This window comes from Eptatretus burgeri, chromosome 17 (assembly GCF_056783735.1).
Source record: "Eptatretus burgeri isolate ZD-2024b chromosome 17, Ebu_testis_v1, whole genome shotgun sequence".
Lineage (NCBI taxonomy): Eukaryota > Metazoa > Chordata > Myxini > Myxiniformes > Myxinidae > Eptatretus > Eptatretus burgeri.
This window is the reverse complement of record NC_140977.1, coordinates 6,058,845-6,085,061: the sequence shown is the minus strand read 5'-3', so window position 1 is coordinate 6,085,061 and position 26,217 is coordinate 6,058,845. Positions and strand designations below refer to the sequence as shown.

Sequence of the window (26,217 nt, the reverse complement as noted above, 5' to 3'; positions counted from 1 at the left end):
CGGTGTGTGGGAATGTGTGTAATGTTAACGGTGTGTAGGAATGTGTGTAATGGTAACGGTGTGTGGGAATGTGTGTAATGGTAACTAGCCGAAACCCCGTCACAGACGGATTCCGTTCCATGAGCCCAATATGACAACCAGTGGCGGCCCTTGTAAGAGCCGGGTCCCAGTCCATGTACTCCATGGCCTTACCTAATGAGGCCGACAAAACGTCCTTGTACACGACATTTTGGTGTACACTACTCCTTGTGAAGAAGTCCCCCGATTTGTGCACGTGTCTACTTTGACGTACAAACACCGTGTCAAAACTCCTCAGGTCACAGTACCGAGAAAAACGTGACGTGTCCGCTCGGAGCACAAAAATGGTCCTTCAGTTTTAATGTATAGATATTCGAGATAATTTATTGTCCCCGTTAAAAAACATAGAAATTTGACATTTTGACTCGAGAGCGGGAACTCAATGTCGTCAACAGAATTGGGTCAATTCCCAAAATGTCGTTCAAACGAATCACGAGGGGGAGATTCAGCGCCACGCCCCCATCTCCTCTCTCACCACGCCCCCATGTCCCTCCTCGCCACGCCCCCATCTCCTTTCTAACCACGCCTCCATGTCCCTCCTCGCCACGCCCCCATCTCCTTCGCTCTCCGCCCCGATCTCCTGTTGTGCCACGCCTCATCTCCTTTCTAACCACGCCCCCATTTCCTCCCGCGCCACGCCCCCATCTCCCTTCGCTCTCCGTCCCCATCTCCTCTCTCACCACGCCCCCATGTCCCTCCTCGCCACGCCCCCATCTCCCTTCTCTCTCCGCCCCGAATCTCCATCCCCAATAAGTTTCCGGAGAAAAAGGTTCCGAAAAGTTTGTTTGGTTCGCGGGAGCTTTGATCGTTCTGGGAGTCGCCGTCTCTCGTCTCCGTTCAAGTCGTGGAACGCGCACAACGCACAACGCATGACGCACCGTTTCACGCCGCGATGAGCGGCCTCCCTCCACGCTTAACGTTCGGTCCCTCGTTTCGTCACCGCTTCGGCGTGGGAAAACCGGGGGATGGTCTCTCTTCGCAAGGATGACCACCCAGGGTGTTCGGGCTGCCCCGGGGCGGGGTACAGGGACATGGAGAAAGGGAGCCAGCTCGCCGGCGCCATTTCGCTTTGTCTTTATCCCTCAGTCGCTGCTTGTACTTCAACTCTCCTCCAAACTCCTCTCTTTTTTGTCCGCGTCCCTGTCCTGATGTCCGGATTGTCTCCGAGCGGGTAAGAGGCCAGTGGGTGGATTTGAACCAAATCTGTTTCAGAGCTTCGCGGGAACTCCGAGCTCAATTTACAAACCATATTAAGTAATCTTCTGTTTTTCGGATCAATCCGATAGTTCAAGGTGTAGAACTCCACTGATGTTGTACCCCGTACCCTAATTGTCCGGTATACGAGGTATTATGGGGAAATACCGGCTGTACCCATCACTCACACGGTGTTCCCCCTGTACCCTGTCATCCTCCTTTACCCCTATCGTCCCCCTATAAACGGTATTCCCACTGTGCCTGATGTACCCCCTGTACCCCGAAATCCCCCTATACCTGGTATTCCTCCTGCACCTGATGTACCCTCTGTACCTGGTAATCCCCCTGCTGTACCCGTAATCCCCCTGATGTTCCCGGCATTCCTCCTGTACCCGGTGTACCCTTGATGAGAATTTCATGAGATGTTTGAGAAAATCTGATGAGAATCTTAAGAGATGAGGGAGAAAATCTCATGAGAATCTTAAGAAGAGATGAGGGAGAAAATCTGATGAGAATGTCATGAGATGATGGAGTAAATCCGATGAGAATCCCATGAGATTTGTGAGAAAATCTGATGAGCATCTCATGAGATTTGTGAGAAAATTTGATGAGAATGTCATGAGATGAGGGAGTAAATCCGATGGGAATCCGATGGGAATCTCATGAGATGAAGGAGTGAATCCGATGGGAATCTCATGAGATGATGGAGTGAATCCGATGAGAATCTCATGAGATGATGGAGTGAATCCGATGAGAATCTCATGAGATGATGGAGTGAATCCGATGAGAATCTCATGAGATGACGGAGTGAATCAGATGAGAATCTCATGAGGTGATGGGGTGAATCCGATGAGAATCTCATGAGATGATGGAGTGAATCCGATGAGAATCTCATGAGATGATGGAGTGAATCCGATGAGAATCTCATGAGATGATGGAGTGAATCCGATGAGAATCTCATGAGATGACGGAGTGAATCAGATGAGAATCTCATGAGATGATGGGGTGAATCCGATGAGAATCTCATGAGATGATGGAGTGAATCCGATGAGAATCTCATGAGATGAGGGAGTGAATCCGATGAGAATCTCAAGAGATGAGGGAGTGAATCCGATGGGAATCTCATGAGATGAGGGAGTGAATCCGATGGAAATCTCATGAGATGAGGGAGTGAATCCGATGAGAATCTTATGAGATGATGGAGTGAATCCGATGGGAATCTCATGAGTTGAGGGAGTGAATCTGATGGGAATCTCATGAGATAAGGGAGTGAATCCGATGAGAATCTCATGAGATGATGGAGTGAATCCGATGGGAATCTCATGAGATGACGGAGTGAATCCGATGAGAATCTCATAAGATGAGGGAGTTAATCCGATGAGAATCTCATGAGATGATGGAGTGAATCCGATGAGAATCTCATAAAATGAGGGAGTTAATCCGATGTGAATATCATGAGATGCCAGAGTGAATCCGATGGGAATCTCATGAGATGACGGAGTGAATCCGATGGGAATCTCATGAGATGAGGGAGTGAATCCGATGAGAATCTCATGAGATGATGGAGTGAATCCGATGGGAATCTCATGAGATGACGGAGTGAATCCGATGGGAATCTCATGAGATGACGGAGTGAATCCGATGGGAATCTCATGAGATATTTTGAAGGCTTTAATGTAACATTCATGTTTGATTTTGATCGCCACCTTGTGTCGAGGTTCTTGAGGCAACCATGTGACAAGTGGTAAGTTGTTGGGTTCACGCTCACTATTGGGTTTAACGTCCAGCAAAAGCTGGACCAAAGGTCTTGTTGAAAAAAACTAGTTAGTTAAACGAGTTGTGGTCTGCGAGTGAGCATGACAAGTTTCAGCATGTGTGTTTGTGATGGCAAAGCTCAGTCACGTTCAGCGTTCCATCGACAAAGATCCGTGGACCAAGGAGGATGGTAGGGGTGGCTTCTTCTCCATTCGTGTTCAGTGCAATGCTGCGGGGTAGCATCACTGGCTGAGGGCGCAGCTGTGTCGCTGATGCGGTGCCCTCTGCTCGTTCGAGCAAGAATTTGTAATTTGCTCATGGTACCGGCGATAGCTCGCCGACTCTTCGTGAAGGACACTGTTGGGTTTTTTAAACGTCCACTGACTAATGACGGTTGATGTGACCCCCAGTTTAACGTCCATCCAAGGGACGGCACACACACTGATGATTCACCGTTTATGTGAAACACCAGGATGGCAGTTTATAGCTGCGTCTGGATTCGAACCCAGGCTAAACAGCTTAAGACGAGTGTGCCTTCCGCTGGGCAGGTGGTGGTACTCCCTGACAGTACTTTAATAACCTCAGACATTTAGCCATAAATGGTCCACGGTATGATCGGTTGTGCACTCTGCTGCTCATCACCCACTCATCACTCACTGACTAGTTCAATCCACCACAGAAGATCTGGAGTCCACGACTTACCTGCACTACCTTGCTTTCTCTCAACCCCAGCACTACCTTGAAATCTTTTATATTTATTCCACAAAATTCACTACAAAGTGCTCTGGACGATCTCGCATTGATGAGCACTTGTGTATCTTTTGATGGCCGATGGCAGGCCTGGCCATTGACACCTACTGCTGCTGGTGGTGGTGGTGGTGGTGGTGATTGTGATGATGATGATGATGATGATGATGATGATGGTGATGGTGATGGTGGTGATGGTGGTCGTGATTGTGATGATGGTGGTGATGGTGGTCGTGGCGATGGTGATGGTAATGGTAGTGGTGATGATGGTAGTGATGATGGTGATGTGGCGATGATGATTGTAGTGATGATGATGATGATGATGGTGATGGTGATGGTGGTGATGGTGGTCGTGATTGTGATGATGGTGGTGATGGTGGTCGTGGCGATGGTGATGGTAATGGTAGTGGTGATGATGGTAGTGATGATGATGGTGGTGGTTGTGATTGTGATGATGATGATGATGATGATGATAGTGATGATATGCCTGGTGTTGGCATAATTGTTGGGGTGGTGGGCTTGGGATCCTAGGATCCTGAGTTGAAATTCCACTCGGCTGTTGAATTAATACCAGGTGGGGTTGACTCTACATGTCATCCTTCCGAGGTCGGCAAAATGAGTGCCAGCTTGCTGGTATCCCGTGTTGGAGTGGAGACCCATCCAGGATTGTACCCAATAGTCAAGGAGACTGCTTAGGCAGCACCAACGCTCTGCACAGAGTGGTGATGGTGATGATGATGATGATGATGATGATGATGATGATGATGATGATGATGATGATGGTTGTAATAGTAGTGGTAGTATAAGTCGTAGTGGTAGGGCAGATTACCTCGTCATTGACCTTTCATCAGCAATTCCACATTGTAAGGCGACATTACCCACGAAGGGGCCGCGATGGCACAAAATTGGATCATTTGGTGGGGGAATCATTCCTGAGGTCGATCGAGCGTTTTTCTAACACCCATGAATGTGTTTGTGTACCTCCTCCGCAGGGATTTGCACCATGAAACGACCCGAGGCCCGGAGACATGACCTGGAGGTCCACTCATAATGAACGGCACTGAGAACACCTGGCAAATACCAGGAAACTACACCTGGTTGCACGTCGACGTGAGTGGTACTCCGGCATGGATGGACTCATGGTTCATGAACGTTGTTTAATTTGATTAATAATTTGGATAATTAAGCGAAGGATAATGCTGAGGGACACACTGGAGGCTGTGCATGGAACATGTACAAGGGAAATGTACATTGTACAACGAGACGAGAGGACGAACCCACAGGTCTTCCCTTCGTCACTTACTCAAGTCTCTCACATATACACCAGGCTGGTATTAAGGGGATTTGCTTAAACATCACAAACTTACCACTCAACTTTACACTCTACCCAACACTCAACTTTACACTCTACCCCCGTTAAATACCATGTACATATCTGACCGAATCCCCATCTGTAATTTCGGAAGATGCCATTTTATAGATGGTGAAGTTAGTTGCTCCTTCTCTGCCTTTTCTTGCGTTTTTTTTTTATTCCTTGACAAGGAAGAAGTGCTGACATATACACGACGAAGCACAAACACAGGATTTACTCAGCACACTCGACACACTCCACACACTCTACAAAGATCGGAATCAAGAAACTTATAGATCTGAACCCCAAAAAAACTGTCACTATTCACCAGCATGGAGGAGATGAGAGGAGGGAGAGAGGAGAGGAGAGAGGAGGGGAGAGAGGAGAGGAGAGAGGAAGGGAGAGAGGAGGGAGGAAGGGAGAGAGGAGGGGAGAGAGGAGAGAGGAAGGGAGAGAGAGGAGAGGAGGAAGAGAGGAGAGAGAGGAGAGGAGAGTGGGGAGTGGAGAGTGGGGAGAGGAGAGTGGGGAGAGGGGAGTGTAGAGTGGAGAGAGGGGAGTGTAGAGAGGGGAGTGGAGAGGGGGTAGAGGGGAGTGTAGAGAGGGGAGAGGGGAGTGTAGAGTGGAGAGAAGGGAGTAGAGAGAGGGGAGAGGGGAGTGGATAGAGGGGAGTGTAGAGTGGAGAGAGGGGAGTGGAGAGAGGGGAGTGGAGAGAGGGGAGTGTAGAGAGGGGAGTGGAGAGAGGGGAGTGTAGAGTGGAGAGAGGGGAGTGGAGAGAGGGGAGTGTAGAGTGGGGAGAGGGAGTGTAGAGAGGGGAGAGGGGAGTGGAGAAAGTGGAGTGTAAAGAGGGCAGTGTAGAGAGGGAGAGGGGAGTGGAGAGAGGGGAGTGTAGAGTGAGTGGAGAGAGGGAGTGTAGAGTGGAGAGAGGGGAGTGGAGAGTAGAGAGAAGGGAGTGAAGAGAGGGGAGTGTAGAGAGGGGAGTGGAGAGAGTGGAGAGGGGAGTGTAGAGAGGAGAGAGGGGAGTGGAGAGAGCGGAGTGCAGAGTAGAGAGAGGGGAGTGGAGAGAGGGAGTGTAGAGAGGGGAGAGAGGGAGTGTAGAGTGGAGAGAGGGGAGTGTAGAGAGGGGAGAGGGGAGTGTAGAGTGGAGAGAAGGGAGTAGAGAGAGGGGAGGGGAGAGGGGAGTGGATAGAGGGGAGTGTAGAGTGGAGAGAGGGGAGTGGAGAGAGGGGAGTGTAGAGAGGGGAGTGGAGAGAGGGGAGTGTAGAGTGGAGAGAGGGGAGTGTAGAGTGGAGAGAGGGGAGTGGAGAGAGGGAGTGTAGAGTGGGGAGAGGGGAGTGGAGAGAGGGGAGTGTAGAGAGGGGAGTGGAGAAAGTGGGTGTAAAGAGGGCAGTGTAGAGAGGGGAGAGGGAGAGGGAGAGGGGAGTGGAGAGAGGGGAGTGTAGAGTGAGTGGAGAGAGGGGAGTGTAGAGTGGAGAGAGGGGAGTGGAGAGTAGAGAGAGGGAGTGAAGAGAGGGGAGTGTAGAGAGGGAGTGGAGAGAGTGGAGAGGGGAGTGTAGAGAGGAGAGAGGGAGTGGAGAGAGCGGAGTGCAGACTAGAGAGAGGGGAGTGGAGAGAGGGGAGTGTAGAGAGGGGAGAGGGGAGTGGAGAGTGGAGAGAGGGGAGTGTAGAGAGGGGAGAGGGGACTGGAGAGACTGGAGTGTAGAGTGGAGAGAGGGGAGTGGAGAGAGGGGAGTGTAGAGTGGAGAGAGGGGAGTGGAGAGTGGAGAGAGGGAAGGGTAGGGAGGGGAGAGGGGAGTGAAGAGTGGAGAGAGGGGAGTGTAGAGAGGGGAGAGGGGAGTGGAGAGAGTGGAGTGTAGAGTGGAGAGAGGGGAGTGGAGAGAGGGGAGTGTAGAGTGGAGAGAGGGGAGTGGAGAGAGAGGGAGAGGGGAGTGGAGAGAGGGGAGTGTAGAGTGGAGAGAGGGAGTGTAGAGTGGAGAGAGGGGAGTGTGGAGAGGGGAGTGTAGAGTGGAGAGAGGGGAGTGTGGAGAGGGGAGTGGACAGTGAGGTGTGGAGTGGAGTGGAGTGAAGAAGAGGGGTCATTTTATATTTATAACTTTACAGTCAATGGTTGCATGAGTTCATTGAATTTTTTTTGACTTTGTCCTTTGACCTGACAGGCCAATGGACAGGTGTCCTTCGTCGCAGAGACAGCTTCTCTGGTGACCCTCTCAGCCGTGGCTTCAGTGAGCAACTTCCTTGTGACCCTGACTCTGTATCACAAGCCCTACTTGCTGACTCCCAGCAACCGGTTCGTGCTCAGCCTCACCTTGTCGAACCTGCTCCTGTGTTTGCTCGTCATGCCGTTTGTCGCTGCGACGGCAGCAAGTGGCAGGTGGCTGTTCGGACTGGTGTGGTGTTACGTCACAGCGCTGCTCCACACACTCATCAACTCGGCCAGCCTTCTTACGGTGGGCATCATTGCGGTGGACAGGTGAGAGTCATCCATTACCCCCTCCATGACCAAGCCCTCTCCCTCCTTCCTCACTCACAAAGCCATTTATACTCCACAGTGATCTGTTTGACACAAGGTCGAGGCTCACGGAGGGACAAAACTCTCATCTTGCACAACTTATGAGCACATTTCCAAAACAGAACTTCAAAATGTTCTGTAGAACATACAAGACCAAAAAACTTTCCATTGGTGATGAGAAAAGAAGATTTTCTCACTTAAAAACAAGCCATTCGAGTCATTTGTACGTTCAAACAGAACGCACGACTGCTGATGGTTTCGGTTCCAAAGTGTTTGCAAGATTTTTCTCTTGGAGACGGAAAGATTTGAAGAACACGATAAAAAAACAAACAATGTAATTATTATAATGGCGGACAATGATCGATTGTTCTAATTATGATAATGGCGGACAATGATCGATTGTTCTAATTATTATAATGGCGGACAATGATCGATTGTTCTAATTATTATAATGGCGGACAATGATCGATTGTTCTAATTATTATAATGGCGGACAATGATCGATTGTTCTAATTATTATAATGGCGGACAATGATCGATTGTTCTAATTATTATAATGGTGGACAATGATCGATTGTTGTCGTGCTCGTTGCCATCTGCGGTCTCATGGACAAATATGGCTTCGTTTTAAGGATCGCCCGCCAGGTATACACACTGGGGAGGAATGGAAGACCTTGGTTTGTTCAGCTGATCCGCTGATGTGATCTTCCACTTCCAAATTCGTGTCGTGTCATATTATTCTCTCTGACCCCTCGTTGTGTTATGTAGGAACGTGATCCCTCTCAAAACAGTGTCCTCTCTTCTGATCGCTTTATAATATGATCTATTTCCACGCAATAAATGGTCGCCCCCCCCCCCGCTGCAAGGGGGCTGGAAAAATTGACACCTTCCCCCCACACCCCCTCGAATAAACCCATCGTGGTGGTTTTGGGGGTCGAGTAAAAAATCAATGCGAAACCACTTTTACTGAACCTTGGTAACAAGGTGCGGCTTCCATCCGTCTGTGTGTCCATCACGCTTTGTTGTAAAGGGTTCCTGCTGTGGTACAATAAAAATAAATAACACCGGGTGGGCTGAAGGGTCATCTCTTGAGGTTGTATTCCACACCGAGATTCGAACCCATGCCGACTCGATCTCCTGGTATCCAAAGTTACAGGGCGGGATTTGGGGTCACCCCTCCCCTGGGAGCCCCCCCCCCCAATCCGAAATCGAAAAATCGAATACCGAGTGATCCTGCGGACCATCGAAGAGAAGGGCTGTATCTGGTTTCAGAGCAATCGGTTGGTAAATAAGGGATGGGCTGGGATCCGAAGATTCAGGGGTTAACTACCCCTCCCTCCCACCCCACCCCTTCAGGTGTGCATAAACATGCAATGTGGTGTCAGGTGTGCATAAACATGTAATGTGGTGTCAGATGTGCATAAACATGTAATGTGGTGTCAGGTGTGCATAAATGTGTAATGTTGTTTCAGGTGTGCATAAACATGTAATGGGGTGTCAGGTGTGCATAAACATGTAATGTGGTGTCAGGTGTGCATAAACATGTAATGGGGTGTGAGATGTGCATAATCATGTCATGTGGTGTCAGATATGCATAATCATGTAATGTGGTGTCAGGTGTGGATAAACATGTAATGTGGTGTCAGATGTGCATAATCATGTAATGTGGTGTCAGGTGTCGATAAACATGCAATGTGGTGTCAGGTGTGGATAAACATGTAATATGGTGTCAGGTGTGCATAAACATGTTATGTGGTGTCAGGTGTGGACAAACATGTAATGTGGTGTCTAATGTGCATAATCATGTAATGTGGTGTCAGGTGTGGATAAACATGTAATATGGTGTCAGATGTGCATAAACATGTAATGTGGTGTCAGGTGTGGATAAACATGTAATGTGGTGTCAGGTGTGGATAAACATGTAATGTGGTGTCAGGTGTGGATATACATGTACTGTGGTGTCAGGTGTGCATAAACATGTAATGTGGTGTCAGGTGTGGATAAACATGTGAAGTGGTGTCATGTGTGCATAAACATGTAATGTTGTGTCAGGTGTGCATAAACATGTAATGTGGTGTCAGGTGTGCATAAACATGTAATGTGGTGTCAGGTGTGCATAAACATGTAATGTGGTGTCAGGTGTGGATATACATGTACTGTGGTGTCAGGTGTGCATAAACATGTAATGTGGTGTCAGGTGTGGATAAACATGTGAAGTGGTGTCATGTGTGCATAAACATGTAATGTGGTGTCAGGTGTGCATAAATGTGTAATGTTGTTTCAGGTGTGCATAAACATGTAATGGGGTGTCAGGTGTGCATAAACATGTAATGTGGTGTCAGGTGTGCATAAACATGTAATGGGGTGTGAGATGTGCATAATCATGTCATGTGGTGTCAGATATGCATAATCATGTAATGTGGTGTCAGGTGTGGATAAACATGTGATGTGGTGTCAGATGTGCATAATCATGTAATGTGGTGTCAGGTGTCGATAAACATGCAATGTGGTGTCAGGTGTGGATAAACATGTAATATGGTGTCAGGTGTGCATAAACATGTTATGTGGTGTCAGGTGTGGACAGACATGTAATGTGGTGTCTAATGTGCATAATCATGTAATGTGGTGTCAGGTGTGGATAAACATGTAATATGGTGTCAGATGTGCATAAACATGTAATGTGGTGTCAGGTGTGGATAAACATGTAATGTGGTGTCAGGTGTGGATAAACATGTAATGTGGTGTCAGGTGTGGATATACATGTACTGTGGTGTCAGGTGTGCATAAACATGTAATGTGGTGTCAGGTGTGGATAAACATGTGAAGTGGTGTCATGTGTGCATAAACATGTAATGTTGTGTCAGGTGTGCATAAACATGTAATGTGGTGTCAGGTGTGCATAAACATGTAATGTGGTGTCAGGTGTGCATAAACATGTAATGTGGTGTCAGGTGTGGATAAACATGTGAAGTGGTGTCATGTGTGCATAAACATGTAATGTGGTGTCAGGTGTGGATAAACATGTGAAGTGGTGTCATGTGTGCATAAACATGTAATGTGGTGTCAGGTGTGGATAAACATGTAATGTTGTGTCAGGTGTGGATAAACATGTGAATGCGATAAATGGAAGTTCCCTGAAGGTATAAAGAGTATAAACCAGCACGCGGACAGGTTGTTCCCTCCATCAAGTGCCCAGGGTGTTTATTGGTGAGAATACTGCATGTTCCCTTCGAAGGAACTTCAACAGAGGATGAGGCCTTGAGGACCATCAAAACCTGTGCAATGGTTGCCAACCTTTGGCTGTTTATCCGTGCTCTTTTTTCAATGCTGAGTGCAAAGCCAGGAAGCACCACGTAGTATTTTAAAAAGTTTTTGGCCGGGTTTCAAACGCCCGACCTTCCAGACTCTCCAGACTCAGAGCGTACTCTCCAACCATTCCGCCACCGAGTCGGGTCACATGACTTGTTTGGCTTTAGTCTTTTTTGTTCCGAATTTTGTTTTTTCCCGTTTGTATGCATCACAAGGCTGCGGGGTAGCATCACTATCTGAGGGCGCAGCTGTGCCGCTGATGCAGTGCCCCCATGTCGGTTGGAGCAGGAATTTGTCAATTGTTCAGGCCATTCAAACAGCAGGTGTGTCGTGTGTGTTTGTGTAGGTATTACGCCGTCCTCTATCCCATGATCTATCCGGTGAAGATCACCGGAAACCGTGCGGCGTTCCTGCTCGGCTACATCTGGGTCCACGCGCTCTTGGGCTCTCTGCCTCCACTCTTCGGTTGGCCGGGATTTGAATTCTCGCCGAGCAAGCGTGTGTGCGCTCCTGCCTGGCATCGCAGCATTGGCTACACCCTCTTTTGGCAGGTATGTCCCTGGGTCTCCTCCAGATGCTTCCTTGTGGAATTTGTGAGATTATGGCATCCTCCAGTCATATAAATTTATCGGGACATCCTGACCGGTCTGACCCACTGAAATGTTTACAAATGAAGGATCCGGTTGGAGAACACCACGTTGATTGCTCTGAACTCAACAATGGCTATTCTGGTCGACCATCAGGACTTTCAGACATTAATGACCACACTGGTGGTGGTAAAAACAGACCATCAGGCACAAGTCACGTCGGTACTTCAAAGGAGGAGGTTCGAGAGCACCGTCTCCTTCCCCATCACCCTGGATGATCCTCCAGAGATTTTAACCCGGTCGCAGATGATGACGACCGGTAGTTATCCGACGTGGCATGTCAGCTAAACAAGGGACAGGAGCTCGAGTGCAACATTTCATTGGGACCATACTCTGTGCAGAGCGTTAGTGCTGCTTAAGCAGTCTCCTTGACTATTGGGTACAATCCTGGGCGGGTCACCACTCCGACACAGGATACCAGCATGCAGGCACTCATTTTGCCGACCTCGGAAGGATGACAAGCAGAGTCAATCCCACCTGGTATTAATTCAACGGATGAGGGGGGTTTGAATGCAGGATCCTCGGATCCCAAGCCCACCACCCGAACCATAAAGTCAACACCAGGCATATTTCATTGGTATTGTGGGAAACAGACTGACAAAGTGTTTTTAAATTGATTATTTCCACCACACCTGCAGGCGTGGTGTGCGCTGCCACCTTTCGTAGCGGTGCTCTGCTGTTATGGTGTCATTCTGCGCGTTGCACGGCGCAAGGCACGACGGGTCAGCTGTGGCATCATCGCGGAGGATGCGGCGGGAGTGGCCGTTGGGGTGGTGGAGGCCACCGGTGAGGACCGACCATGTGACAGCACTTCAGGTGGGTTCGGGATGGTGTGTGGATAGATGGCTGGTGTTGAGGGAAGAGCAAACCTTAATAACCTCTTTTAGCAGGTGCATGCAAGTTGCTGTTGTTGGCTGCTATCTCCACACATGGGTGGGTTTCAGGAGGTGTGGAAAGGAGACCGGCCAAGTCTCAAAGTGTCCATGTGTGTGCATGCATGCCACGTGGACATAATGTCTCAATGGTAGTTTACTCATCCTTGAGAATTTTTTTTTGTATACAATATCGCGGCTCGTATGACAACACACAGAACGTACAACAAGGGGAGCGGGAGATGGAAGCACAAAACAGTGGGGAACAGAGACATCACGGAGATCTGTGGAAGGGAGAGGGATGGGGCGGGGAACACGGGGTATACAAGATGGACACCACAGGGACTTTCAGGAAGGAAGGCAGGGAATTTGAAGGAGGTGGATTAACGGGGGTAGAAAAGATTGAGGATTTGGATGGAGGATGATGAGAGGTGGTGGTGAACAGCTGTTTTGAAGGCCTGGAGGGAGGAGTGGGATTGAAGAGAGTGTGGGAGTTTGTTCCAGAGGTGGGGAAAAAGAGGAATGAAAGAGTCAAGGTGAGCAGTGATTCGTGATTTTGGTGGTTTTTTATCAGAAGGGGGATGCTTGCTGCTCTCTATTCTGCGTACGTATGTACGGGTCTATGTACGTACATCCATATCTTGATATAGCATCGGGGCGCTAACGACAAGTTGTGACCTTTTCCATGGCTGAGACCCACCATGACCAAGTCCCCACTCTCACAAGGTAGTTGTAAGTTCGGGCAAGACTTTGGAATTTTTCCAGGGTACCGGCACACCCATTAGCAAATGAGCTCTCATTAGAAAGTTCAAAGTCTCCCTGAATGGCGGTGTACGCGACGCCATGCCGGCGAAGCACCAGGACGACCATTTCTGATTGAGCCATTGAGCATTCCCGCTGAAAATTCAAAGTACACGAGCTCCAAGACGGTTGAACCGAATCGAATGAATCTTTGCCTCCTTATAGACTGTAATGAGTACTACAACTTTGCTCTTTTGCATAATGACCTATCTCGAGTAGGCCAGGGGTCAAAGGTCAATAAGTGCATTTTTCAGGCGAAATGACCATTCAAAGCACCCTTGCTCCTACACGGATTAACCGATACGAATGAAAGTTCATAGGTACAGAGTACTCAATGGGTACTACAACTTTTGCTTCAGGACATATTGACCTTTCTCGGCTTAGTCAGGGGTCAAAGGTCAATGAGTGCATTGTTCGGGTAAAATGACCATTCAAAGCCCCCTTGCTCATACACGGGTTAACCGATTCGATTGCAATTTCGTAAGTACTTAGTGCTAGATTAACTCAGATCAGGGGGTCAAAGGTCATTGGATGCTCGGTGACCCATGGCCGCCTACCGGCTTGTCTTCAATTGTCCTCCACGTGTACTATGTGACAAGCCCAGTGAAGCTGAATTTTTAGGAGGGTTTCAACATTGGACCTACCTGCATGCTTGAGGACTTCCCTATTTTCGATCTTGTCTTTCCAGAAGATCCCAAATGTAGATTGGAGATGTCGCTGCTGAATTTAGGACAACTTGTGTACATGCCATCTATATAGTGTGAAAGTCTCAGAAGAATATAAGATGGTGCTGAGGACTAGGGCTCGGTAGACCTTGTATTTTACATGAGTAAGAATACCATATTGTGACCAGACTCTTGAGCGTGTCTACCTTGATATGGCTCGCTAATTCTGGATCTCAAGTGTCATCATCTGATACTGCGCTGCCAGAGGTGAACTGTCGGTTCTCGGCTTGGTCCACCAGGCTTTGGTTGATACAGGGCCTCGGTCCCTCTGATGTTGATAGACCAAGGTTTGCTGCAGCAACAGTGATTTCCTGAAAGTCATCTGATGTGTGTGCTACTAATGCAGAATCATGAGCTCTGAGGTCACGAGAGGATACTTTGTGGATCTTGCTTTTTGCTCGGCCACACGTTCACGACGAATGCGGCTTTTCGGCTCCATGACAACAGCAAAGCAGATGAAGACCTTTTGCTTTGCTTTGCTTCATGAACGTGAATTTTATTTCCTTGGCTCCGCTTCCTGAATGTTAGTTACGATACAAGGTTAACAGCGTTACCTCTTTCTGATCATACATGGTCCGTGACCATCAGTCAACTTGGTATCCGCATGAAGCTCCAAGATACAGCCTCCGATGGAGATTGAATGGACGAATGAATGATCGAATGGACCGGTGTTTCATGGAATGTAATCACAATCACTTTTTTGTTATCTTTCTCCCCTGACATCGACAACAGCGATCTCCAAGCGAAGGCAGAGTGCGCCACCTGTGTTGCTTTATTCCCGCAACCCGTGCAAAGCCCTCACCACCATCGTCACCGTCGTCGGAGCTTTTACTCTTACTTGGGCCCCTTACTTGGCAACCACGGCTGCCGAGGCTTTCGGAGGACCGGATAACGTACCGGCCCTGGCACAGACCGTGGCGGCCTGGCTGGTGCTTGGAAGTGCCGCTTGCCACCCGCTCATTTACGGCCTCTGGAACAAGACCGTGCGCAAAGAGCTGCTGTGTATGCTGTGCTGTTGTGGACCCGAGCGCTACCGCCAGGACTCTTTCTTTCAACGCAGGCGCACGTCTCGGCTGTTCAGCATTACCAATTGCATTACGGGTGGGTAAATGTTCTCGCCGAAAATTGCGAGTAAATTCTTCGGTGATTGTTGAATTGTTTGAAACAGATAACGAGCGATCAACTCCATTTTAGTGAACCCATCGTTCACACCAAGCCTTCAGAAGACTTTGATGATTTGTAGTTTGAAAAATTTCATGTCATAAAAATTTCAATTGCTCGACTTGATACCGGAAACTTGGTGTTTGAATATTTATTTTCAGCCGTTTACGTGATGTGCACCTCCTCAGATCTGGGCCTCTCTCCTCATCTGACCTCCCTGATGAGCTCACGCCGCCTCTCTGGCCAAGAAAGCAGCAGTGGAGACACCGGCTTCAGCTTCTCTCAGGACTCAGGTAATGGCCATATGTCCACTCGGACACACCCGCAGATGGGTTAACCTGACCTGCCGGTGCGACCGAGTCAACTGATTTCTCAGCCAAGCCAAAATTAATGCGTAGGATTTCAAAAATCGAGATGGGTTTCATTTTTAGCTCGCTTGTTCGAAGAACAGAGAGCTATAGCGATATCCCCGGCGTCAGCGTCAGCGTCAGCGTGAGCGTGAAAATGTTAAAGTTTTTGGTGCAAGTTATTTCGAAGCTTGCCATTCATTTAATATGTGTACTAGGATGCTGATATTTGGCATGAAGGTTCCTTTGGGGTATATTATTTATGTAGTGAAGTTTAAATTAAAAAAGAATTTCAAATGTTTTAAATTTTTGACTTGTTTTGAACTTGACTTTTTTGTAGCACATCAACGTTAAAGTTTTTGGTGCAAGTTATTTGGAAGCTTGCCATTCATTTAATATGTGTACTAGGATGCTGATATTTGGCATGGAGGTTCCTTTCCGGTATGTTATTGATGTCGTGAAGTTGAAATTAAAAAATAAGTTCAATTTTTGAAAAATTTTTGACCTGTTTTGAACTTAACTTTTTTGGAGCACATCAACGTTAAAGTTTTTGGTGCAAGTTATTTAGAAGCTTGCCATTCATTAATATGTGTACTGGGATGCTGATATTTGGCATGGAGGTTCCTTTGGGTATATACTATTGATGTAGTGAAGTTGAAATAAAAAAAATAATTTCAAATGTTTTAAATTTTTGACCTGTTTTGAACTTAACCTTTTTGTAGCACATCAACGTTAAAGTTTTTGGTGCAAGTTATTTGGAAGCTTGCCATTCATTTAATACGTGTACTCGGATGCTGATATTTGGCATGGAGGTTCCTTTCCGGTATGTTATTGATGTCGTGAAGTTGAAATTAAAAAAGAAGTTCAATTTTTGAAAAAGTTTTGACCTGTTTTGAACTTAACTTTTTTGTAGCACATCAACGTTAAAGTTTTTGGTGCAAGTTATTTAGAAGCTTGCCATTCATTAATACGTGTACTCGGATGCTGATATTTGGCATGGAGGTTCCTTTCCGGTATATTATTGATGTCGTGAAGTTGAAATTTTAAAAAAGTTTAGTTTATTTTTTAATTTTTGACCTGTTTTGAACTTAACCTTTTTGTAGCACATCAACGTTAAAGTTTTTGGTGCAAGTTATTTAGAAGCTTGCCATTCATTAATATGTGTACTGGGATGCTGATATTTGGCATGGAGGTTCCTTTGGGTATATACTATTGATGTAGTGAAGTTGAAATAAAAAAAAAAAATTTCAAATGTTTTAAATTTTTGACCTGTTTTGAACTTAACTTTTTTGTAGCACATCAACGTTAAAGTTTTTGGTGCAAGTTATTTAGAAGCTTGCCATTCATTAATACGTGTACTCGGATGCTGATATTTGGCATGGAGGTTCCTTTCCGGTATATTATTGATGTCGTGAAGTTGAAATTTTAAAAAAGTTTAGTTTATTTTTTAATTTTTGACCTGTTTTGAACTTAACCTTTTTGTAGCACATCAACGTTAAAGTTTTTGGTGCAAGTTATTTAGAAGCTTGCCATTCATTAATATGTGTACTGGGATGCTGATATTTGGCATGGAGGTTCCTTTGGGTATATACTATTGATGTAGTGAAGTTGAAATAAAATAAAAAAATTTCAAATGTTTTAAATTTTTGACCTGTTTTGAACTTAACTTTTTTGTAGCACATCAACGTTAAAGTTTTTTCCTTTCTCATGTTTTTTATCTACCACACTATTTTTTACTGTTTACAATATACAAATACATATATTGCTTTGAAATTATTGGGATCAGACTTCACTGCAATGCTTTATAAAAAAAATATTATTAGACTAGTCTTTTAAAAACGATAAATGTATAAACAGGCGAGCATTGGGTGGCTTTGACACCAACTCTCTGCTTCTTATTTGCATCAATCAAAGGCTCCTGGAGGAGCTTGTAGGTAAATGACATGCAAGACAAAGACCCGAGGAGGGTGTACAAGAATGTGAACTACAAGGATATCAGGAGACGATGGACAAATAATATAGGACTAGAAGGGGTACCTGGCGAAAAATTAACTTTCACCCTTTGAATAATTATACACTGCCTTTTGCTGCACTTGCAACACAGGTGAGAAAAGGATACTAAAAAGCAGGTGATATTTCAATGATTTACTCGCACGATTTTTAAAGGGTGAAACGTACTGTTTGATAAGGAGATATATTACTGTTATATGAATACAATGGAAATGATGAAAAACGTTTTCAATACAGGGTGTTTCAAAAATAGTGGACAATTTGAACGTTTTATTGCAGAAAAATTACAAAAGGTCGCAAGTTCAGTGATACATTGATGCAAAGAATCCACCATGCCATTTTCAAATCACTCATTATACTGCTTGTAATTGACATTTTCAATGTGTCCTCCACCTCTGTTCAAGCAGGCTTTGATCCTGACTCCAAAATTCTCCACAACTCATCTGCAAGTGGCTGGAGTAGTAGCCTGATGGTAGTGCTCCACCTCCTGCTTCAGGACAGCCAGGGTTCGAAGTTTGTTCCAATGGATTCAAATCCGGGCTGTGCGGCACCCACTCGTACACGGTGCCCAGGCTGATGACACGATTTCCAAACAGCTGGTGGAGCAAGTCGATGGTTTCACCTGCAGTGTGTGCTGGGGCACCGTTCTGCATGAACCATGCATGTCTGAGTTGGTTTGGAGACGGTAGTTGAGCAAGATCAGCGTGGAATCGGCGTAAGACCTCGCGGTAACGCTCGTTATTAACTGTCACCTTCTTACCATTGGTGTCCTCAAACCAATTTTGTCCCAGCATACTCCATCTGGCATTCACTGCAATATACAAACACGGTGTAGAAATTGATTTCCTCGACTACAGACCAATCAGCTCACTTCCAATCATCAGCAAGGACATGGAATCCATCATCACAGTTGATCGAAAAATTTTCCTTTTCTCCAACAATCTTTTCTCAGATCATCAATTCGGATTCAGAACTGGTCACTCCACCTTGGACATGCTGCTTCTACTCGCCCAACAATGGATGGAGGCCCTCACTGTCAGACATGTGATCAGGGCCGTCTCTCTGGACATATCTCGTGCTTTTGATACATTCTGGCATCCGGTCTTGCTCTCCAAACTCTCTGCCTACGGCATCCAAGGCCAACTTCACACATGGCTTCCTGACTTCCTCGACTCTCGTAGCCAACGTGTGGCACATCCCTTCATCTCCTCTCCCTGTCAAGGCTGGAGTGGCACAAGGTAGTGTTCTGGGCCCCCATCATATTCCTAATCTTCATCAATGATCTCTCTGACTCTCTGGAAAATCCTCTTTATCTATTTGCTGATGACTCCATCCTGTACCATAACATCCCTCATCCTTCAGACTGGCAGGCTGCACCCTCTTCCTCCTCTTCTGACCTTGAAAAAACAAAATCACAAGCTGGTCAAACACTCGGAATCTGTCTCTAAACTCTGAGAAATCCCAAACACTCACTCCCTCTCTCCAAAAGGATCATCTGGCAGATCCCCCTAGATCTACCTTCTCAACAATTCTCTTAAGAAGGTTCAGCCATTCAAACTCCTGGGCATCACTATCGGCCGTGATTTTTCTTGGTCAAACCACATTTCAAAGTTGGCCTCCAAATCCAACCGCCGATTGGGCATCCCCCATCGTACAAAGTCCTTTCTTTGCACTCCTGAACTCTTATCCACATACAAAACCATCTGCAGCTTGATAAAGTACTGCTCCACCTTTTGGGCTGGCATTTCTCCTTCACACCTTGAACTTATTGATGCCGTGGAAAGCTAAAGCCTTCAAAATCATTGGAACCTCCCACGATGAGGTTGAGTCGCTGGGTCTATTACTCTCGCATCGCAGACAGGTCGGTGGCCTTTCTTCTCTGACCTCCTTCCTGGTGATGCACCCTCTGTCTTGCTCTTGCTCACCTGTGGAATTAACTTCTGCTCAATGTCTTTCTTCCCTCCAGGGCTTTAAGATGAATGATCACCACCGCCTCAGTTTAACTGCCCCCCCTCAAGCCCCCCGCCCCCATTCATATTGGTAATTTTTTTCTACCCTCATTAACCCTCTCCAAGCCCACTCCTTCCTTTCCAGGTTATTTTGTCCTCCACCCCATTCCCCTCTCCCTCTTTTTAGTTTTCTTGTTCCATTGTGTTTCATCCACAGTTTTCCCTTCCTCCTGATGTTGTGTTTGTTTGTGCTTGTATCTCGCTTTTTCACCCCTTGTTTCCTCCTCCCCCTCCCTCATTCTCAAGAATAATCTTATTCTTCCTCCAAGTGTCCCTCCATACACCCTGCTGTTGATCCAGTCCAGTTTGTAGCTCTTCCATGAGCCTCAAATTCCCATTCAAGAAAGCATTCAGTTTGTCACTCATAAACATTTGGAGGACGCAGTCCTCCGACTCTGACCTGTTTGTACATTGGGCAATGTGAGCGCTATGGCTGTCTTCCCAACATAGAGGACAATGTGTAGGCAATTAAACTGATGACTTGTCTTTACCTTCACAGGTACAGAGGTGATGTTCCTGGAAGATGGAACAGGTGATGGCAGGTTGCAGCAGCTGGGCCGTGTCGGTGTTCCACTTCATGCGCCAGGTAGCGTCGATTGAATGATCGGCTTTCCAAACGGAGAAGGCTTTAGTCATGGTTTAGATTCTTATCATCAAGTGGGAGCAATAACTTCCTTTTTGTGCTCTCAATATGCTTGGTTCCCAGTTCTTGAAAAATGCTGCCCGTACTCAGATTTGAACATGCAACCGTTTGGTTGCCAATGAGACCACTTCATGCGCTCCAACTCACCGTTTGAGGCATTATTTGAGGGTTTATTTAAAGACCAGCCTCGATTACCTGTTTATCTTTGAAATCATTGCATGGATGAAGACCAACTGACCCCATCGCAATGCCACGAGGAGTCTACCTGAGTAGGTTGTGGAAGGGTCAGGGGTCCTTTCATAGATCATGCCTTTTGTATGATCTTGGAAGGGGTGACACCAAATTGCACATGTGCTACACAAGGTGAATAATACGTTTTACGTGTTTAATGAATGACATGAAAGACAAGAACTTTACGTCACAATGGGGGATTCATTGTTGGCCAAACGCCTTCCGTCTTGATATAAATGTTGACCGATTTTGTCGATTAATGTCCTTGTCATTCATGTAAAGGTACGCTGATGTCCCCGAATGGCCGTGTCCTCCATGTGATATACATACGACGCCCCCACAAGCTTTACATCACTCGATTAAAATAAACTGATAACGAATTGAAAATAAACTGTGAATCAAGTCCAAAAAATAAATAAATAAATTCTTGTTCATACCGCACCACAGGCCATCCAATGGGAAGACCACAGGCAGTACAGGTGAAAGCCGACGTCCACAAGACGCTGGACAGTTTTGCATCAAGCCTCGCTCAGACTATCGCTGTGGACGCTCAGCTCTACTTTCTACATCAGGCGATCATGGCCACGACGGAAGGCAACCCGCGACACCGGCATTCTCATTGCGGGCAAGACGTGTGGCCTCTCACGCCGGGTGTACCGCCGGGGTTTGCTCCCGCTCGGAGGAGCAGCCGCACCTCTGCCGGACTTCGACCGAGGCTCGAGAGCATCGACGAGGGGATCGTGAACGACGGCCTGCCGGGGGACCTCTAATCGAGAGCTCCTTCTTTCGCAACTTCGACTTCGCTGATATGGCAGCAGTTAAACCGAGTGTGAAAGTCATTTTAATTTGTACACTATCAGGGCACTCCCACGAAATGGAAACCTCGTGATGGCGGTACAAGAAATTGCTTGGAAGAAATCAAAGATTGATTTTGCCAAGAAACTGTGCCCAAAACCTTTCGCTTGATGAAATGTGCGCATTTGAAACGTCGTTTCTTGTTCTGTAAGAAATGTGCTTTTCCAGCCCGATCAACGTGAATGCACCGAGTGTCCTTTACTTGCGGAACGTCCAGCCTCGGTATCCACCTGCTGAAATGAGATCCATTCGGGACGTTCAACTCGATCTCCAAATGTGCGGTGATGGAAATTCATCACTCATTGATATCTCTTTGTTTTGGATGAACTATCAAGCACTTTCAGAAGTTTCAATATCAGGAGTGAAAGCGGTAATATTGACCCCTTGAGGACCTTCCCAACTCCAATCGGCTGTGGCCTACGCAGACTGTGTCTGTCACAACGGCTTTTTTAATCCACAAGGTCAGAGCCAGGAGTAACCCCAAATTAAATATCACGATGACGGCCTAAATATGTAATCAAAAGTGTTTCTCTCGACCGATGAATTATTTCTTGCCTTATTTCCCAAATGCCCATAGAACGCTGTTCTCCTCGACGTCCGATTTCGATTGATGACCGACGAGTAGATTCCTCAACGTTCCCAATATCGCCGTGGCTGGAACGTTTGCGCGTTTAAAATGTATTGCTTTTTTTCATTTAACTTTATTACATTTCACAAACAGTTTTGAGAACTTTTTTTTAATTTTAAATCAGTAAAAATGTGGTGTATAAGTACTAATAGTATGCATTTTAACGATCGTTCCGTTTTGTATTATGAACACGATGGGTGGACAGTATCATTTTGTACACATTGTATTTCTCCATTATTGTACATACCATGTTTTGATAATAACATCAGCAGTTTATCCAGTACAATGTCCCTCGTATCACTTTGGAATATCCATGTGCTCAAAACTTGGACGGAGAAGCTCCTTTCTCTGGGAGATGTTTCAAACCCCCAGATGGTCGATGAACATCGTCAGTCGGAAATAACTCCGGAAAGTTTTACACAAAGACAGCATTTTGAAGAAGTTATTCTTCTTCAAGGAGGCTTCAAGGTTGGTCCTTGGTAGACCAGGCTTGATTGAAGTCAACTTTGGTCCGTTCACGGTTTCTTCCTGATAGTCCCGCAGACTGTCTTTGTAACATTTTGTCCCAACAAATCACACTCTCGGTGGACCATGCCATTTGAATCAATGAATTACAACTCAATATAACGAACAGTAATATGTAGTCAATCTTTTATTTAATTTTGTTTTGATGAATAATATTAAAAAAAAAATTTTTTTAATAGAATCAAATGTTTCATCTTTCTGAAATTTGCTCACCAGCCCTCGATGTGGGCCACAAAGTGCAATGTGGCTTTTCGAATGGTAACGGTGGGTCTCCCTGCCTGGCCAAGCACACATTTGTCCGCATCACTAATTTTGTGTTTAAATGGTGATTTCAGAGCCACAGCGCTCTTCATGCACCACACACTGGAAAACTTCGGCAGGAGCAGACAAGTTCTGGGAAAACCGATTTCCAGGAATCGAGGCTGGGTGCTTTATGGTTCAACTGGCATAGTATATCTGGTCGACCAAACCCAATGATCCCAATATCTCTCATACAGTGCAAAAGGTGAGATCTAGGTTCCCCGTACAGAGGACATTTTACAAAGAGGTGTTCCAAGTCTTCGTGAACCTGACAACGCTCACAGAACCCAGAAGAGTGACACCCCTATCCTTTGTAAATTGGAGTTTAGACCACAATGTCCGAGTCTGAGCCTGTAGAGGATTACCTGGTCTCTTCGTGAGATCATTGGAAGTGAGACAGAGGACTCAACCAAAGGGTGTACCTTGCAGCAGAACATCCTTTTTCCTTTTTTACCTTTTTTCTTCAATCTGACTCCTAATGAGATGAGGAAGTTCCGACAGGCCTCAAGGGATTTGGATTTCGAAATCCAATCTGATAGCATGTTTGGCTGCCTGATCGCATTGCCTCCAATGTCCACATGAGCAGGAATCCAGCACAGGTCAAGGACCGAGCCCCTCTAATTGGCAATATTAATAAAACTAGCAAGTTTCCCTGTGCTCAGATTCTAAACGGGGTAGGGATGGAGGCAGAGAAAAAAAAAAGCAAATGGAGCCTTATCATCGAGCCGCAAGCTGAGAGCAACAATTCACATTTATTGCCACATCTGTTGCAAGTTAAATGCTCTAATGGCGGTGAGGTGATCCATTTGAAACTGTTTCGCTTTTTTGATGCCTTTTGGGTTTTTTGATGCCTTTCAAATTGCCACTTTATTTGAGGGATTTACAGATAGAGAATCCAAACCCATTTCTGTGGTTGCCCTCATACATGCAAGTCAGAAAGGAGGTCAGCCTTTGAAATTCCCAACAGTCTGAAAACAAAGCTTTAACTGGTGGTTATCCTTGCAAGAGGTGATCTGAGCCCAACAGTTCAATCTGGAAACCTCCCAGCGGAAAGGCAAGAGCATCTCACCACCTTCCACAAGAAGGGTAGAAACCCACGCACTTTTAAAGACCCCCCCCCCCCAGGCATACACGAAGTGCTTTGGACTGAATGTTTCCAATTTTTTGCAGTTGGTTTTTGGACGCATCCCAAAAGGTCTACCATAGTCAAAGTGATCGCAGATAAGGCCTTTATTATACGAGTAGGAGACGATGCTGATGAGTGCCCCAACTTGTACCGAATAGGCTTCAAATAAGATTGAGGCCTTTTGCACATTTGGCAGCGAGTTGTTTTTTAATATGTGAGTTCCAAATTAGGCCCTTGTCAAAGGTGGTTCCTAAAAAGGACATGTATGAGGACACTTTGAGGGAAGTGCCATTGACTGTTAGCCCTTTGAATTGTGAGATCCTTGGACTTTCAGCTCCCACACCCTGGGCTCCCTGGAGAAAAATTCAGCTGCTCAGGTGTATTAAGGTTTGAATAGCTGGCGGTAAACTGACCGCTGGGTGGATGGACATTTGTATAGCGGCTGGTAAACCGGCCACTTGGGTTTTTTGGAGGCTTGTATGGCGGCTGGTAAACCAGGCACTTGGGGTTAATGGATGTTTGTATTGCGGCTAATAAACCAGGCACTTTGGTTTAATGGAGGCTTGTATAGCGGTTGGTAAACCGGCCACTTGGGTTTTATGGAGGCTTATATAGCGGCTGGTAAACCAGGCACTTTGGTTTAATGGAGGTTTGTATAGCTGCTGGTAAACCGGCCACTTGGGTTTTATGGAGGCTTGTATAGCGGCTGGTAAACCGGCCACTTTGGTTTAATGGAGGCTTGTATAGCGGCTGGTAAACCAGCCACTTGGGGTTAATGGATGTTTGTATTGCGGCTGATAAACCAGGCACTTTGGTTTAATGGAGGTTTGTATAGCGGCTGGTAAACCGGCCACTTGGGTTTAATGGAGGCTTGTATAGCGGCTGGTAAACCGGCAACTTGGATTTTATGGAGGATTGTATCGCGGCTGCTAAACTGGCCATTTGGGTTTTATGGAGGTTTGTAGAGCGGCTGGTAAACTGGCCATTTGGGTTTTATGGAGGTTTGTATAGCGGCTGGTAAACCGGCAACTTGGATTTTATGGAGGATTGTATCGCGGCTGCTAAACCGGCCACTTGGGTTTTATGGAGGTTTGTATAGCGGCTGGTAAACTGGCCATTTGGGTTTAATGGAGGTTTGTATAGCGGCTGGTAAACTGGCCATTTGGGTTTAATGGAGGCTTGTATAGCAGCTGGTAAACCAGCCACTTGGGTTTAATGGAGGCTTGTATAGCGGCTGGTAAACCGGCCACTTGAATTTTATGGAGGTTTGTATCGCGGCTTGTAAACCGGCCACTTGGGTTTTATGGAGGCTTGTATAGCGGCTGTTAAACTGGCCATTTGGGTTTAATGGAGGTTTGTATAGCGGCTGGTAAACTGGCCATTTGGGTTTTATGGAGGTTTGTATAGCGGCTGGTAAACTGGCCACTTGGGTGTAATGGAGGCTTGTATAGCGGCTGGTAAACCGGCCACTTGGGTTTAATGGAGGCTTGTATAGCGGCTGGTAAACCAGCCACTTGGGTTTAATGGAGGCTTGTATAGCAGCTGGTAAACCGGCCACTTGAATTTTATGGAGGTTTGTATCGCGGCTTGTAAACCGGCCACTTGGGTTTTATGGAGGCTTGTATAGCGGCTGGTAAACTGGCCATTTGGGTTTAATGGAGGTTTGTATAGCGGCTGGTAAACTGGCCATTTGGGTTTAATGGAGGTTTGTATAGCGGCTGGTAAAATGGCCATTTGGGTTTAATGGAGGTTTGTATAGCGGCTGGTAAACCAGCCACTTGGGTTTAATGTAGGTTTGTATCGCGGCTGCTAAACCGGCCACTTGTGTTTAATGGAGGTTTGTATAACAGCTGGTAAACCGGCCACTTGGGTTTTATGGAGGTTTGTATAGCGGCTGGTAAACTGGCCACTTGGGTTTAATGGAGGTTTGTATAGCGGCTGGTAAACTGGCCACTTGGGTTTAATGGAGGTTTGTATCGCAGCTGGTAAACCGGCCACTTGGGTTTTATGGAGGTTTGTATAGCGGCTGGTAAACCGGCCACTTGGGTTTAATGGAGGTTGTATAGTGGCTGGTAAACTGGCCACTTGGGTTTAATGGAGGTTTGTATGGCGGCTGGTAAACTGGCCACTTGGGTTTAATGGAGGTTTGTATAGCGGCTGGTAAACCGGCCACTTGAATTTTATGGAGGTTTGTATTGCGGCTGCTAAACCGGCCACTTGTGTTTAATGGAGGTTTGTATAACAGCTGGTAAACCGGCCACTTGGGTTTTATGGAGGTTTGTATAGCGGCTGGTAAACTGGCCACTTGGGTTTAATGGAGGTTTGTATAGCGGCTGGTAAACTGGCCACTTGGGTTTAATGGAGGTTTGTATCGCAGCTGGTAAACCGGCCACTTGG

At 46.5% G+C, this 26,217-nt stretch overlaps 1 protein-coding gene across 1 annotated transcript; it reads left to right on the top strand.

Moving 5' to 3' along the window:
* The first annotated feature begins 838 nt into the window (after positions 1-838).
* LOC147009172 (G protein-coupled receptor 161-like) lies at positions 839-22,547 on the top strand. The gene is made up of 9 exons (XM_085860918.1): positions 839-1,249; positions 4,767-4,884; positions 7,279-7,592; positions 11,287-11,491; positions 12,226-12,403; positions 14,718-15,086; positions 15,335-15,439; positions 20,012-20,098; positions 20,834-22,547. Exons 2-9 carry the CDS (start codon positions 4,825-4,827, stop codon positions 21,154-21,156), a joined length of 1,641 nt encoding a protein of 546 aa, XP_085717044.1. The 5' UTR covers positions 839-1,249; positions 4,767-4,824; the 3' UTR covers positions 21,157-22,547.
* The last annotated feature ends 3,670 nt before the right edge of the window (positions 22,548-26,217 follow it).